We start from the raw sequence: 15,504 nt of genomic DNA, 5'->3' as shown, positions 1-15,504 counted from the left end.
CTGCCGCCTGCCGCTGATTTCTGCTGGGCCTTGAGCATCTGTGCATGCTCAAGGCCTTCTGGCTCCTGCTCTCTCCCAGCAGAGATCAGCAGCAGGCTCTTTCAACATTGGCACCAGCACGTCCTGTGGGCTGGTGCTGCGTGCCAGTGCACGATCACGGTAAGTGTTTGGGCAGGTGGGGGGCAATGCCAGATCTTGGGGGCGATGCCGGTTCTCGGGGGTGGGGTGGAAGCATGCCAGTGGCCTCGGAGGTGGAGGTGGGGTCTTTTTGGGATGGGGTGGGGTGGAAGCGCGCCAGTGGCCTAAGAGGGGGGAGGGGTCTTTTGGGGATGTGGAATGAATCATCTGAGTTTCCCTTACTTTCTATGGGGAAACTTGCTTTGATATACGAGCACTTTGGTTTACGAGCATGCTTCTGGAACGAATTATGCTCGCAAATCAAGGTTCCACTGTATGTTTAATAAAATTGATGATATAATAATCCCAATAATATGGCCTGTCACTTGTAATTCTGGGAGATTCTTGGTGGGTTCCCTACCAGTTAGTAGGACACCAGAACTCCCAAGGCCTTGAATGTTTAAAGTACACTTTTGTGTCTGGTAATTTTTTCCTTGGCCTCCTTTAGAAATGGAAGAAAGAGCTGAGGGGGTATAAAGCCTGTTCATGTAGTTATATTGAGCAAACAAGGCATCTGTATCTAATCTAATCTAATCTAAACCTTAAGTTTATATACCGCATCATCTCCATGAGTATGGAGCTCGACACGGTTTACAAGAACTTAAATAATAGAAACATAGAAACATAGAAATAGACGGCAGATAAGGGCCCACGGCCCATCTAGTCTGCCCACCTTAATGTCCCTCCCCTACCTTTGCCCTGTGAATAGATCCCATGTGCCGATCCCATTTGGCCTTAAAATCAGGCACGCTGCTGGCCTCAATCACCTGTAGTGGAAGACTATTCCAGCGATCAACCACTCTTTCAGTGAAAAAGAATTTCCTGGTGTCACCTCGTAGTTTCCCGCCCCTGATATTCAACGGATGCCCTCTTGTTGTCGTGGGACCCTTGAAAAAGAAGATATCTTCCTCCGCCTCGATGCGGCCCGTAAGATACTTGAACGTCTAGATCATGTCCCCCCTCTCTCTGCGCTCCTCGAGCGAGTATAGCTGTAATTTGTCAAGCCGTTTTTCGTATGGTAGAACCTTGAGTCCCGAGACCATCCGGGTGGCCATTCTTTGCACCGACTCCAGTCTCAGCACATCCTTGTGATAATGCGGCCTCCAGAATTGCACACAGTATTCCAGGTGGGGCCTCACCATGGATCTATACAATGGCATAATGACTTCCGCCTTACGACTGACGAAACCCCTTCGTATGCAGCCCATGATTTGTCTTGCCTTGGACGAAGCCTGCTGCACTTGATTGGCAGACTTCATGTCCTCACTGACGATTACCCCCAAGTCTCGTTCTGCTACCGTTTTTGCTAGGATCTCGCCATTAAGGGTATAAGACTTGCATGGATTCTGGCTGCCCAGGTGCATAACTTTGCATTTTTTGGCATTGAAGTTGAGTTGCCATGTCCTAGACCATCGCTCCAGTAGGAGTAGGTCGTGCATCATGTTGTCGGGCACTGAATCTTCGTCTGTTGTGCATTTGCCCACTACATTACTCAGTTTGGCGTCATCGGCGAATAATGTTATTTTACCTCGAAGCCCTTCTGCCAAGTCTCTTATAAAGATGTTGAATAGGATTGGGCCCAAGACTGAGCCCTGTGGTACTCCACTAATCACCTCCGTCATTTCGGAGGGGGTGCCGTTCACCACCACCCTTTGGAGCCTACCTCCAAGCCAGCTCCCAACCCATTTCGTCAATGTGTCACCTAATCCTATAGAACTCATCTTGCTCAGTAACCTGCGGTGTGGTACGCTATCGAATGCTTTGCTAAAGTCCAGGTACACGATGTCCAGGGACTCCCCAATATCCAGCTTCCCCGTTACCCAGTCAAAGAAGCAGATCAGGTTGGATTGGCAGGATCTCCCCTTAGTAAATCCATGTTGTCGGGGATCCCGTAGATTCTCCTCATCCAGGATCTTATCTAATTGGTGTTTGATTAGAGTTTCCATTAGTTTGCTCACTATCGATGTTAGACTCACTGGTCTGTAGTTTGCTGTCTCCATCTTTGAGCCTTTCTTGTGGAGTGGAATGACGTTAGCCGTCCTCCAGTCCAACGGGACGCTGCCTGTACTAAGGGAGAGGTTGAAGAGCGCGGACAGTGGCTCTGCCAAGACATCACTCAGCTCCCTAAGCACCCTGGGGTGCAGGTTGTCCGGCCCCATTGCCTTGCTAACCTTGAGCCTTGACAGCTCACCGTAGACACTGCTGGGCGTAAACTCAAAGTTACTAAACGGGTCAACTGAGCCAACCCTTGTCTGTAGCTGAGGGCCGAGCCCTGGCGCTTCTCGGGTGAAGACTGAGCAGAAGTATTCATTTAATAGTTGGGCTTTTTCCGAATCCTTTTCCACATAGTCTCCGTCTGGTTTCCTAAGACGTACAATCCCGCCTGAGTTTTTTCTTCTATCACTGATATACCTGAAGAAGGATTTATCTCCCTTCTGGATGTTCTTTGCTAGAGACTCCTCCATGAGGAATTTAGCCTCCCTGACTGCTGTTTTGACGGCTTTTGATTTGGCCAGGTAGTCTGCTCTAGAGTCCTGCTTCCCTGATTGTTTGTAAGAGATGAATGCTTTTTTCTTCTCCTTGATCAGGTCTGAGATCTCCGTAGTAAACCACTGTGGCTTATTGTTCCTTCGCCGTTTACTTACTGATTTTACATAGCGGTTTGTTGCTTCTTGTATGGTTGCTTTCAAAGTCGACCACATGTCTTCCACGTTATCGGTTTCTTCTTGGCTTTGTAGCACCTGGTGAACGAAGTCTCCCTCTAATAGGTAGAGAAGAAGAAAAAGGTTTACATGAACTTATGTGTAGAAGGGAGGAGAAAAAGGGGGGGGAGGATAGAGTTACAATTTGGTGAAAAGCCAAGTTTTCAGTTGTTTGCGGAATAATTGAAGGGAGCCCAGGTTCCGCAACGGGATGATGAGGTTGTTCCAAAGACCTGTGATTTTGAAGAGAAGGGATTTTCCCAGTTTGCCTGCATAGTGGATGCCGCGTAGAGAGGGGAAGGCTAGTTTATACCTTTGGGCAGTTCTGGAGGAGTCAGGACTGGAGGAGTTGAAAGATAGTGGGTAAGGGGAGGGAGGATGCAGTGAATGATCTTAAAAGCCAGGCAGGAACATTTGAAATGGATTCTGGAGATTATTGGGAGCCAGTGAAGTTTGGCAAGGAATGGGGAGGCATGGTCAGATTTGCGTAACTCGAGGACTGCCTCTTTGGTTAACCCTGTTTGCAGGGTTTTTCTTGCATATTACGGATATTCATCACTCCCCACATCCATCCAGCATGTGCCCCCTTCTCCTCTCCACTTACTTTTATCCAATGTGCCCCTCTGTCCTCACCACTTCCATCTAGTATATGCCCCTTGTTCTCCCCAATTCTTTCCATTATGTGCTACCTGCTCTCCCATCCAATATGCCCCTCTATCTTCCCCATGTCCTTCGAGCATCTGGCTCCCTCCCCGACATCCCCACTGCCACTGTTTCCCAAACCAGCAACAGCAGCAAAACAAAATACAAATTAACGGGTGCTAGAAAGCAGCCCCCTTTCCCTCTCCCCCTCCAGTTCCTCCCTGACTGTCTCTCCGTGGCCCCCTTCTGTCTTCCCCCCCAAGCAAAGCTGTCTGCCTCCCAGCACACCCCTCCCCCCAAAGCAGCCTCCTTTCCCTCTCCCCCTCCAGTTCCTCCCTGACTGTCTCTCCATGCCCCCCTTCTGTCTCCCCCCCAAGCAAAGCTGTCTGCCTCCCAGCACACCCCTCCCCCCAAAGCAGCCTCCTTTCCCTCTCCCCCTCCAGTTCCTCCCTGTCTCTCCATAGCCCCCTTCTGTCTTCCCCCCCAAGCAAAACTGTCTGCCTCCCAGCACACCCCTCCCCCAAAGCAGCCCCCTTTCCCTCTCCCCCTCCAGTTCCTCCCTGACTGTTTCTCCGTGGCCCCCTTCTGTCTCCCCCCCCAAGGAAAGCTGTTTGCCTCCCAGCACACCCCTCCACCAAAGCAGCCCCCTTTCCTTCTCCCCCTCCAGTTCATCTGCCCCATTTCATCCTCTTCCTTTTGATCAAGGTCTCTCCCTACCTGTTAAGATACATTATCTCTCACCTCCCAGTTCTGGCCCCTGTAATTTAGCATAGCTGTCTCATTACCTCTTCCTTTAGGTAAAAGATCGGCCCTCTCCCTTGCTCTTCCCTCAATTTCATACCCTCTTCTCCCCCTCCCCTTCCGCGGGTCGGGCGTCATCCTTACATTGTTTGCTCCCCGCCGGTATGCAGGTTGGCAAGTCACCGCCAGATGTAGCAAAATACAGGCTGCTTCCGGGAAGCATGGAAGAGAGGCCGCCGCTGTTCCTCTTCGCCTGCCTTTGCGTCCCCTTGTTGCTGGGTGGCGGCAGCGCCCTGGACCTGCACTTTTTGGGCCTCAAAGCCGAAGTGGCACTCAACCTGTTGCTGGGGGTGGACTAGACACGAAATTCGTGGTACCGGAAAGGCTCTGGACGCGAGCTGGGAGGAAGACCGGCGGTTGCTGAGGCTGTGGCCGCCTGGAGACTGCGCTCAGCTGCCCAGAAACCCCATTACACTCTCGGTGCGCCTCCAGGTCGACGTGCATGGCCTGCACTGCACACTCCAAAGAGGGGAGCAGAAGGAACGGCAGTGGTGACAGCGGTTTGTTTTGCAGTGAGTAAGGGCGGGAGGGGGGAAGCTCCAGAGTGTTCCCTGCCGCCGCGTTCTAAAATAGAATCTGGCCACGGATCACACACCACAGTGGCAGGGAACACAAAACCCTAAGTGCGCATGCGGCGCTTAGGGTTTTATTATATTTATAAAATTCAAAACAAAGAACAAGCATTACCAAACCCATGCCAGTGTACAGTTTTAGTTTTATGCAAGCCCCAAACATCTCTGAACAAATCCCCCCTTCCTTCTTTCCCATCTACTTGCCCAGGACTTTTGAACCCTTTCCTTACGTATATAAAAGTGTTAAAATGCATTGTAAAGCAGTAATACTATCCAAAATATAAGTCTATATTAATAACCAAGTTTGCAACTCCTCTCAACTGCCTCACTCTATGTCGTCCAACTTTAACCCATATGTATGTATAAACAACCAAATCTGTAACTCCTCTGGTACGTTCCACTCCATGTATGTTAATTTGTAACAAAACAAGGCAAGCGGTCTACCAAAGAATCCAACGTGGAACAAAAGAAGATCGGCAGACAATAAGGAGATTCAAATCAGGTTTATTCAAGGTGCTCCAAGGAACCATGCCTGATGTATTTCGCCAAACAAGGTTGGTCAATGCTAACAGAAAACCATGTCTTTCATACATACAGAACCACCCTCACCCAGTAAGGAATAAGTAATCACAAACTAAACTCCCCCTCCCCCCCTTTTTACAAAAGCACGGAAGAGGTTTTTAGCACTGGCTGGTGGGCTGAATGTTCTGCGCTGTTCTGACGTTCATAGGAATTCTGTGCCCATCGGAGCAGTGCAGAGCATTCAGCATTCTGGCTTGTGTTACAAACTGAAGGAACGGTACAGTTTAGGGGGTGAAGAAATAGTGGTGCATATTAGAGAAAAACACAGGGAAAAAAATCTGTCCCCGTCACTGCCCCGTCCCCTTTACCGCCCCGTCACCGCCATCCCTTTCACCGCCCCGTCACCACCATCCTATTCACTGCCCCGTCACTGTCCCCGCAGCATCCATATAAGCCTCAAACAGGTATGATTTTATATACTTATCTTTATTAACGTATATAGGAAACATTCTTTACAACTTAACTATACAAGAACAAAACACAACCTGTACTTTTAATTGTTCTTATTTTTTAACCTGTGGATGAACAACAAATCATCCACAGTCTCTGGATTCAGTCTAGTTCTTTCTTACACAGTCCTTCCCGCAATAGAGAATACCCTCTCTGAAGATGTGCTGGTAACTGGAATGCACAGTATCCCTCTTGCGACTTTTGCTAATTTGGGCCAGCTTTCTTGCTTATTTCTCCAAAATCTTAAAACATCAGCATCAACATCAGTAGAACAAAGATAGCTATCCACCTCATTAACAGCAGCCTTCCGAGGTGATAATGTTTCAAAAAAAGTTACTCAGGAAATCAATGGTTCCATCTATTTTCCTTCTTTTGGAGGGACCTGGCCCTGGGAATTCTTCCACAGTGGTGATCTCTGGCAGTGTTGAATGTTGGTCCAGATTTGAAGTCAAGGGGGCTTCCATTTCAACCTCTTCGTACAACCTCTTTAAATATACAATCGTATATGTGTTTTTGCATCTTCTAGGAAGATAACTGGATTATTTTTCAGACATGGATATAACAGGGAAGCAATGCTGTGTAATGGATAAATCGGGAAATAAGTGTTGATTAACTGTTCAAAATGTTTCTTTATGGCAGCAATAATTGATGAATCTGTTGCAGTAACAGTCTGATGTTTGAACAACTGAGCACGTGTTAGAAGGACATTGCAGAGGGTAGGCGTTTTATCAGCTGTTGCCATATCAAAGTTGCGCCAGACACAAATTGTGTCATTTAATAGTGCTTCATTCAGATCCAAAAGCAGCCTCTGAGGTTTTTTAATCCCTATACTCATTAGCCAGTTCTTTAAGAGGTGGTAGGTTTTGAGATAATGATCCCCACCATTTTATAGATGTTGTTCCATCTTGTTGGAACAGCCTGTTTAAGGCTAGTCTCTAGCTTGTGATGCATTCTTGAATGCTTGACATGTGCAATGGTGTCTTTTGTGAGATTCATCAGCAATCAGAGAATCAAAATTGTCATGGTGCTTCAGTCCATGAACCAACACAAGATTCAAATTGTGGCCTGCGCATGATAGCCACTGTTGATCTTTGAAGGCAACCTTAACATTAGCTCCATTTTCAGTGATATAGACATTGTTCTGACGATAAGCCCCAAACTCTTCCAAGATTTCCTTGGCAGTTGATCGAATATTAGCTGCAGTGTTCTGGTGGGCAAGAATTATTGCGTGAAGATGAAAATTGTCGTCTATATAGTGTGCAGTCACGATTATGTATGGCATACCAGTTCCATCTTCAGTCCACAGATCAGTTGTAATGGCAAATCTATCTCTATTATCATCTTCGTCAGGGTCTCTCCACCTCTGTCTGCTCCTCCCATAGTCCAGCAAACCCACCCCCCACCAATTATGTACATCATCTGCCCCCTTCTCCAGTCCCCACTTCCATCATCTGCCCTGCCCCGTCTCTCTCTCCTTTAAGTTCTCTCCACTTCCATCATCATCAAATCCCGACTGCAAGCCTACTTTTTCGAGGCTGCTCTTAACTCCCACTCACTTGTAAATTACTCATGCCTATTTTCTCATTCCCTCTGTCTGTTTTAATTAGATTGTAAGCTCTACAGCACACGATAGAAATTATAAGTGGTTGTATGCTTGCTGTATTGGTAGAGAGGCTGGGGGGGGGGTGATGCTTGGGCAGTACCCTACTGTACCTATTTTTCACTGCACCATAATTCATTTAACCATCTTGCCTTCTTCTCCATCCAATCCAGGATTGCTTACCTCCCCACCCAGATCTAACACTATCCCTAGGGAGGTGCATGCAAGCTCCGCTCCCCTTGCAAGTCTAAGAGTCCTGGGCCCCTGCCATGTCTAACCCCTGATACTTGCTTTAGATACTGGAGTGGTTCCCACAGGCCTCTTCCGGTTAACTTGCTTGTTGGAGATCATTAGCCTGAGAGCTGGGACCTTAGGGGTATCCAGCTTTTACTTCCTTTTCCTAGAGCCAGACTGAGATCAATTCCCAAATCATCAGCCTGGCAGAGGACAAAAGCTGCCGTGTACTGGGATCCAGGCTGGGGAAGTGCTGCAGAAATTGCTGCCCCCTGAGTCCGACGCACAATGGCCACTCCAGCGTCTATACTTGGCTCACACACCGCCCCCAGCAGCAATGGGTAGGCAGAGGGAATAGGCGGGGCAGAACATGACGACTCCTCCAAAAACTTTCCTTGCCTCAGACGCCACAACCAAAGTTTGCGATGATACTGGGCAACTGGGACATCCGTGGGGTGAGTTTCGCCCCGGATTAGAAGAGGGCTAAAGGTGCTGTTTTGGAGCGTTGGGATGCTTTTTCTTGTTATGTGCATAAATGCGCATTTTCTATTCCCCCCCCCCAAGCGAAGAAGAGTCAAAGCAGAGGGAGGAGAGCCGGGGTTTGCTTTCAATGGATGCTGGGGGAATGTCACTGTTTGAAAAAAAAAAAAAAAAGCTGAGTCTGTCTTGTTACTTGGTTTTATTTTTAGCAGGCCCTCCTGGCAAGTTCTGGCCCTAGGCATGTGCCTACTGGGTCTATTCATTAATCTGGCCCTGGGACCTTCACATTCTGCATGTCTTCTCTGAAATCTGGTCCCTTTCAGGGGCATGTTCAGCTTGGGGAAAAGCCAGAAGTCACACGAAGCCATGTCAAGAGAATAAGGAGCCTGAGGAATCACAGGTGTATTGTGTTTGGCCAGGAAACTCTGTATCAAATGTGAAGAATGGGCAGGTTCATTAGCAGCTTTGGCACGAACTTCGCTGACACTCTCCCGAAGCCCAAATCCTCAGTCAAAATGGAATGAACGGATCTAACGCTGATGCTCACCTCATCTGCATGTTCTCTGATCGTGATTTGATGATCCTATATCACTAGGATCCTCACTTGTCAATGACGATCTCATTTCTGGATGTTGAGGGCCTACCAGAATGTGCTTCACTCTCTGAAGCAGTTGTACCACTCCTTTATCTGTGTGGTGCCCATTGCTTCTTCCCTGAAGGCCTGTTGAATGTTGCGAATCGTTTCCACTTGGGAATCACCAAGCTTTACACAAAATTTAACGCAGTAGCGTTGTTCAACTTTTCTGTCATTTTGTCAAAAAAAGAAAATCCGATGGTGCTCACTTACACTTCCTCACTCATCGGCGGTTTGCTGGTGACTGACAGCTTCTGTGGGCGGGAAAAAATTCAAGCATGCGCATTAGGGTCATCTACATATGTGCACCAAACCACACCTCCCTAGCTTTATTTGTTTACACACGAAAAATTAAAATCTGATAGTTTTTCAACAGTCAGGCCTGTGTTTTCCCAAGCTGTCGCAGAGCCCAACATCCTTGGCCAGTACTGTCTGAGGGAAAGGGACAAAAAGCTTTGAGAAATTAAGGGGTGACCTCCGCTAATCCCTCCAGTAGAAAATGCTATACAAAATGAGCATCTTTATAGAAGGGACTGCTGGAAAGTTCTCAGCCCAACCAAGACGAGAATCATGTGGATCCACAAAACTTACAAGTTATTCCATACTTTTCGTTTCAGTGATATGAAATGAAACGTGTCGGGAAAAGTATGGAATACCTTGTATGTTTCATGGCTCTACATCAGCGGTCTCAAACACGCGGCCTGCGGGCCACATGTAGCTCTCCAGGTTTTATTTGTGGCCCGCGGTCTGGAGGCATCATTCTCTTCCTTTTGGAGCAGCAGCCGACTCGTTCGTTCAAAGCTGCGGGTTGGTGGCTCTTTGCGCTATCCACTCCTGCATCGGAAGCCTCTCTGATGTCACAACATCAGAGAGGCTTCAGACGCAGGCACGGATCTCGCAAGGAGCCGCCACCCGCGGCTTTGAACGAACGAGACGGCCAGACACGCTGCTGCTCCAGTGGCATACCAAGGGGGGCGGTCCACTGTTCTCCCTAGAGTGCGTCTCGCGGCTCGTCTAGAGTAGTGGTGCCGAACCTGCTTCCCTTCTCACTGCTGCCATCGGGGATCAGGCCGGCACCGTGTTCTCTGATCTCCCTGCTTCTCTTCCCTGCGGGGCCGACCAACTCTCACGGCCCGACGTCAATTCTGACGGCGAGAGGACGTTCTGGCTAGCCAATCGCTGCCTGGCTGCCCAGAACATCCTTTCCGACGTTAGAATTGACCTCGGGCGGCGAGAGTTGGTCGGCCCGGTGCAGAAGAGAAGCAGGGAGATCTCTGCCTGTTCCCGATAGTGGCAGTGGCAGCAGCCTATTCTGTGGCGGCGGTGGCATGGGGGAGGGCAGGAAGGAAGGAAAAAAGAAAAAAAGAAGGTGGAGTGGGGACAGGGAGCCAGAAAAAAAAGCAAAAAATGGGGCACGGAGGAAGGAAGGAAGAAAGGAGGGGGGACAGGGAACCAGAAACAAAGCAAAAAATGGGGCACGGAATCAGAGAAAGACAGACAGAGAAAGAAAGAAAAAGTTGGGGGAGGGAATGAGGTCTGGAGGAGAGGAAGCATACAGGAGGCTGAAAAAAGGGAAGAAGTATTGGATGCACAGTCAGAAGAATAAAGTGCAACCAGAGACTGATGAAATTACCAAACAAAGGTAGGAAAATGATTTTATTTTCAATTTAGTGATTGAAATGTGCCAGTTTTGAGAAAGAAAAGATATTGAACTTTAAATGTGAGTGCTGCAGAAAAAATAGAGTACTTGGAGGGCCGCAGAAAAAATAGTTAATGTCTTATTAAAGAAATGACAATTTTGCATGAGGTAAAACTCTTTATAGTTTATATATCTTTCCTTTTAACTGTTAAAGGAAAGTTTTATAAACTATAAAGAGTTTTACCTCATGCAAAAGTGTCATTTCTTTAATAAGACATTAACTATTTTTTTTTCTGGCCCTCCACGTACCTAAAAATCCAAAATGTGGCCCCGCAAAGGGTTTGAGTTTGAGACCACTGCTCTACATGATTCTCTTCTTGGTTGGGCTGAGAACTTTTCAGCAGCAGATGTGAATCCTGATGTTTAACTCAGGGGATATAATTGTGCATTTATGGTCTGAGAAAGTGACCAAAGCCTTTGAGTTCAGCTGAGGGGAAACTGCTGCCCACTTCCTGCCACTATGATTGCTTCTGTATCTGCTTCCCGCCCATCTGCACAGCTCCATGTCCAGCCCTGGCTCCTCCTCCCGCCCTAGCTATGAGCAGTAGGACCTGAGAGTGACGCCTTCTTTTCTCCCCTCCTCCAATCAGGGATAGAGGGCTGACCCTGCAGCCATTTTCCCGCCCATCTGCCCAGCAACATGTCCAGCTCTGTCTATGAGTAGCAGAAGGAGGACCTGATAGTGACGCATTCTTTTCTCCCCTCCTCCAATCAGTGATAGAGGGCGGACCTTGCAGCCATCTTCCCGCCCATCTGCCCAGCAATATGTCCAGCCCTGGCTATGAGCAGCAGAAGGAGCTGAGAGTGACGCCTTCTTTTCTCCTCCACCAATCATAGCTAGAGGGCGGACCCTCTTATGACTCTCCCCGCCCCAGGGACCATTCTGACCAATCAGCACTGAAAGGGATTGAAGACCGTACGTCAGTCAGTGAGAAGATCCGCCTCTCCGTTGTGACGTAATCGGTCTGCGCCAAACAGGAAATCTCTTGTTTCCTGCTTCCTTTGTTTCTCGTTTGCAGATAAACCGGAAATCTCCAGCTCCATATCTCAGTCTCTGCCCTTCTCTCCCTCCCTCCAGCTCTGCAAGAGGCCAGGAAAAGAGCCTCCAGGTCAGGAAAATGCCTGCAAGAGCTTCTGCGCAGGTAGGAGACTGGCCCTAACATCCTGCCCCTGCTGCACTTTTCTCATCTGGGATCCTAAGCAGTCCTGGGGCTGGACACTGGCACTTTGGGCCTCTTGTCTAGTTGCTCTGCTCCTTTTCTGGGACACAAATCTCTCTTCAAATAAATATGACCCTACTCTGAGCCTGTGTTATGTGACACTGAATTATATACTCACAAAAATATGTCCCTTTGCTCTGCTGAGCCCCAGTACTGGATGATATGAAATATAACCCCATTGTGGGACTGTGGCTTCTGCAATTCTAAATTATATGCATTCAGCAAACTTTTCCCTACCCCAATGGGCACCAGCATTGGGAGATCTGGAGGTCTAAGCGATGCTGAAGATTCTGAGTGTGTTTCCGCTTTGTATTTCAGATGTCGGTAAAGTTTGAGGACATCGCTGTCTCTTTCTCCCAGGAGGAGTGGGAGTATTTAAATGAAGATCAGAAGGAGCTCTACAGGGAGGTAATGAAGGAGAATTATCAGACTCTGATCTCACTGGGTAAGGGATGATATTACAGTTTTGTTTTTGTTTTTTAAATCAGTATTGAGACATCATTATAAAGCCAAAAAGCAAATGCAGAAAGATGAAAAAAATCACACAGCAAAAAAATTTGTTATGGTAATGCTCAGTGAAAAAATAGACAGCAATTGACAGTCTCCCTTCATAAATTGGCATCTATTGATCACAGGTGCTTAAACTACATAAATAATGGAAATACTTTCAATCCATATTCACAGATAATGGTATGGTAATCTTTATTTTTTTTTTCTGTTTTGCCTTTCTAAATCCTAAAGACAGTGATTCGTAATTGAAACTTGATTCTTGGGGTTATAGGCAGCCAGTGTATTTATTTGATTAATTTTCTATCCCGTTCTCCCCAAAGAGCTTGGAATGGGTTACAGGTTGACATATATAATATACACAGGAGGATTGTGAAGACCTGCAACAGGACATAAACATGCTGAAGAAATGGGCTGTGACATTGCAAATGAAGTTTAACGTAGATAAGTGTAAGGTGATGCCTGTCGGTAACAAAAATCTTGTACACGAATACAGGATATCTGGTGCAGTACTCAGAGATACCCCCCAGGAAAGAGACGGGAGTACTGGTTGATAAGTTGATGAAGCCGTCCGCACAATGCGTGGCGAAAATGGCGAACAGAATGCTAGGAATGATTAAGAAGGGGATCACAAATAGATTGGAGAAGGTTATCATACCACTGTACAGGGCCATGGTACAGCCCCAAATGGAATATTGTGTCTAGCACTGGTCGTTACTTGAAGAAGGACATGGTACTAATCGAATGGGTCCAGAGAAGAGCGACTAAAATGGTTAAAGGGCTGGAGGAGTTGTATAGTGAGAGATTAGAGAAACTGGGCCTCTTCTCCCTTGAAAAGAGGAGACTGAGAGGGGACATGATAGAAACATTCAAGATAATGAAGGGAATAGACTTAGTAGATAAAGACAGGTTGTTCACCCTCTCCAAGGTGGGACGAATGAGAGGGCACTCTCTAAAGTTAAAAGGGGATAGATTCCGTACAAACGGAAGGAAGTTCTTTTTCACCCAGAGAGTGGTGGAAAACTGGAATGCTCTTCTGGAGGCTGTCGTAGGGGAAAACGCCCTCTAGGGATTCAAGACAAAGACAAGTTCCTGCTAGATCAGAACGAACGAAAGTAAGGCTACACTCAGTTAGGGCTCAGGTCCTTGACCAAGGGGCCTTCGTAGGAGCGGACTGCTGGGCACGATGGACCACTGGTCTGACCAAGCAGCGGCAATTCTTATGTTCTTACACACAATAAAGTGAAAAACAAAAATAGTACTGCTAATTTCATAGAAGCACAACAGAAAACATATTATACAGTTCACAGGTTTTACAGTACAAGTTTTTTGATACAGTTTTTATGCTAATTCGATGCATACTAGGAATTGTGGTAGACTAGCCCAGTTTGGCTGGCTTGCCCAGGAAGGTTAGCATATATACAGCTAAGACACAATTTGTATTTGTTATTATTTGCCTCACACAAAATAGAATGAATTTGGCTTACCGCAACCAAGCTCATATGGGCATCAGTCTATTTTCTCAAGGCCTGCTTCCTCCACCTATCTCTAGGGAAAACTTGAGAGTTCCTCTGTCTCCCTCAGGGACCTCTAGAACAGGGGTGTCAAAGTCCCTCCTCGAGGGCTGCAATCCAGGCGGGTTTTCAGGATTTCTCCAATGAATATGCATGAGATCTATTAGCATCCAATGAAAGCAGTGCATTATTAGCATCCAATGAAAGCAAATCATATTCATTGGGGAAATCCTGAAAACCAGACTGGATTGCGGCCCTCGAGGAGTGACTTTGATACCCCTGGTATAGAATGAACCCAGTATGGTTGGAAATACCTCTCTCCTGTGAGTCCCGCCCATGTGATTCAACACTGAGCTCCATAGCCCATTCCATTCTGGGACCTATAGTTCCACATTTGATTAATATCTCCTGATGCCCAGGGTATAATATTTGCATGGGGAGGGAATTGTTACAGGAATCTAATACCAATATACATAGTATTTAGATTATAGGTTACAATTTGCCATAGTTACAGAGCAATGATTTTCAATTCAAGTTTTATCCTAACTTGACACATACTAGGGATCTAATACAGGATAAATTTGACAGTTACAATGCAAGATTTATCAATATAGGTTTTCATCCTAACGAGACACATATCAAGGATCTAGTACCTAGATACATTAATATTTCTTTGCAATCTATCGGCCTTAGGCAATGGAGTTAGGTGAATAGGTATGGTTTTATTGCTTTTCTAAAGCTGAAGACTCCTTCAAGGGATCTGATCTGGGGGGGCAGTTGATTCCAGTGGCTTGGTATGAAGTTGGAGTAGGAATGTTGTTTGCAGTTGAAGGGAATGACCAAGGAGTATTTTGAGGCGTATTTCATCATATGAAGGAAGCTTAATTGTTGTGTAGCCCGGGTTTTGAATGCTAGCATCAGTTCTTTGAAGACACAGGATTTAGCTTCAGGCAGCCAATGATAGAGCCTGGGAAACAGGGTCATGGGCGTGGAGGTTTTTAAGAAGTCTGATTAATGCATTTTGTACATGCTGTAGATGTTGTATATTCGCTATGAGACCATTGAATAGGGCGTTGCAGTAGTCCATGCTGGAAAGGACTAAGTTGGGTGAAGTGAGACTCAGAAAAGTAATTCCTTATTTTTCGGAGCTCACATAGGTAGTAAAATGAGGAAGATAGCACCTGAGCGATATGGTTGGAAAGCAACAGGTTGGAGTCAAGGAGTATTCCTTGGCTGCATGCATGGTCCTTTGCAGTTATGGTAATTGAGTCCCAGTGTAGTGAGAGATGGATGTGGTTACAGTGCTCTTTGCAGATCCAAAGGAGTTCTGTTTTGGAGGCGTTTCATTGTAGGCGTTTCATTGTAATTTGTTTTCAGACATCCCGTTTTTTATTTCCGAGAGGCATTTTAGGAGTTTTGTGATCTGGGCATCACAGGCTTCTCCTAGCAGTAGGTATAGTTTCATATAGTAGGGTTGTAGGTGTTCTGATTTCCATAGTTTGTATATGAATCTAACTGTTGCATTTCGGACTAATTGTAGATGCGATAGCAGTGTTTTAGAGCAAAGAACTAGTGTTACATCAGGATAGGATTAGGGATTGCACTAAGATTCGGAAAGCCTCTGTTTCAAAGTATTTTCTAATGGATCTTAGCTTTCTCATCATAAGGAAATATTGTTTTAGTATTGATT

The 15,504-nt window shown here is 46.6% G+C and overlaps 1 protein-coding gene across 1 annotated transcript in view; it reads left to right on the top strand.

Annotated features, from left to right (window-relative positions):
* Positions 1 to 11,559: 11,559 nt before the first annotated feature.
* The window catches only part of LOC117354976 (gastrula zinc finger protein XlCGF26.1-like), a 48,927-nt gene continuing 44,982 nt past the window's right edge, over positions 11,560 to 15,504 (top strand). Inside the window, exons 1-2 of the mRNA XM_033932933.1 lie at positions 11,560 to 11,715; positions 12,112 to 12,238. Coding sequence (XP_033788824.1) covers positions 11,692 to 11,715; positions 12,112 to 12,238 — 151 coding nt within the window. The 5' untranslated portion in view covers positions 11,560 to 11,691. The remainder of the gene's footprint in view (positions 11,716 to 12,111; positions 12,239 to 15,504) is intronic.

The sequence above is a fragment of the Geotrypetes seraphini genome, chromosome 2, assembly GCF_902459505.1.
Source record: "Geotrypetes seraphini chromosome 2, aGeoSer1.1, whole genome shotgun sequence".
Classification (NCBI taxonomy): Eukaryota; Metazoa; Chordata; class Amphibia; order Gymnophiona; family Dermophiidae; genus Geotrypetes; species Geotrypetes seraphini.
This window is presented reverse-complemented; position numbering and strand designations above follow the sequence as displayed.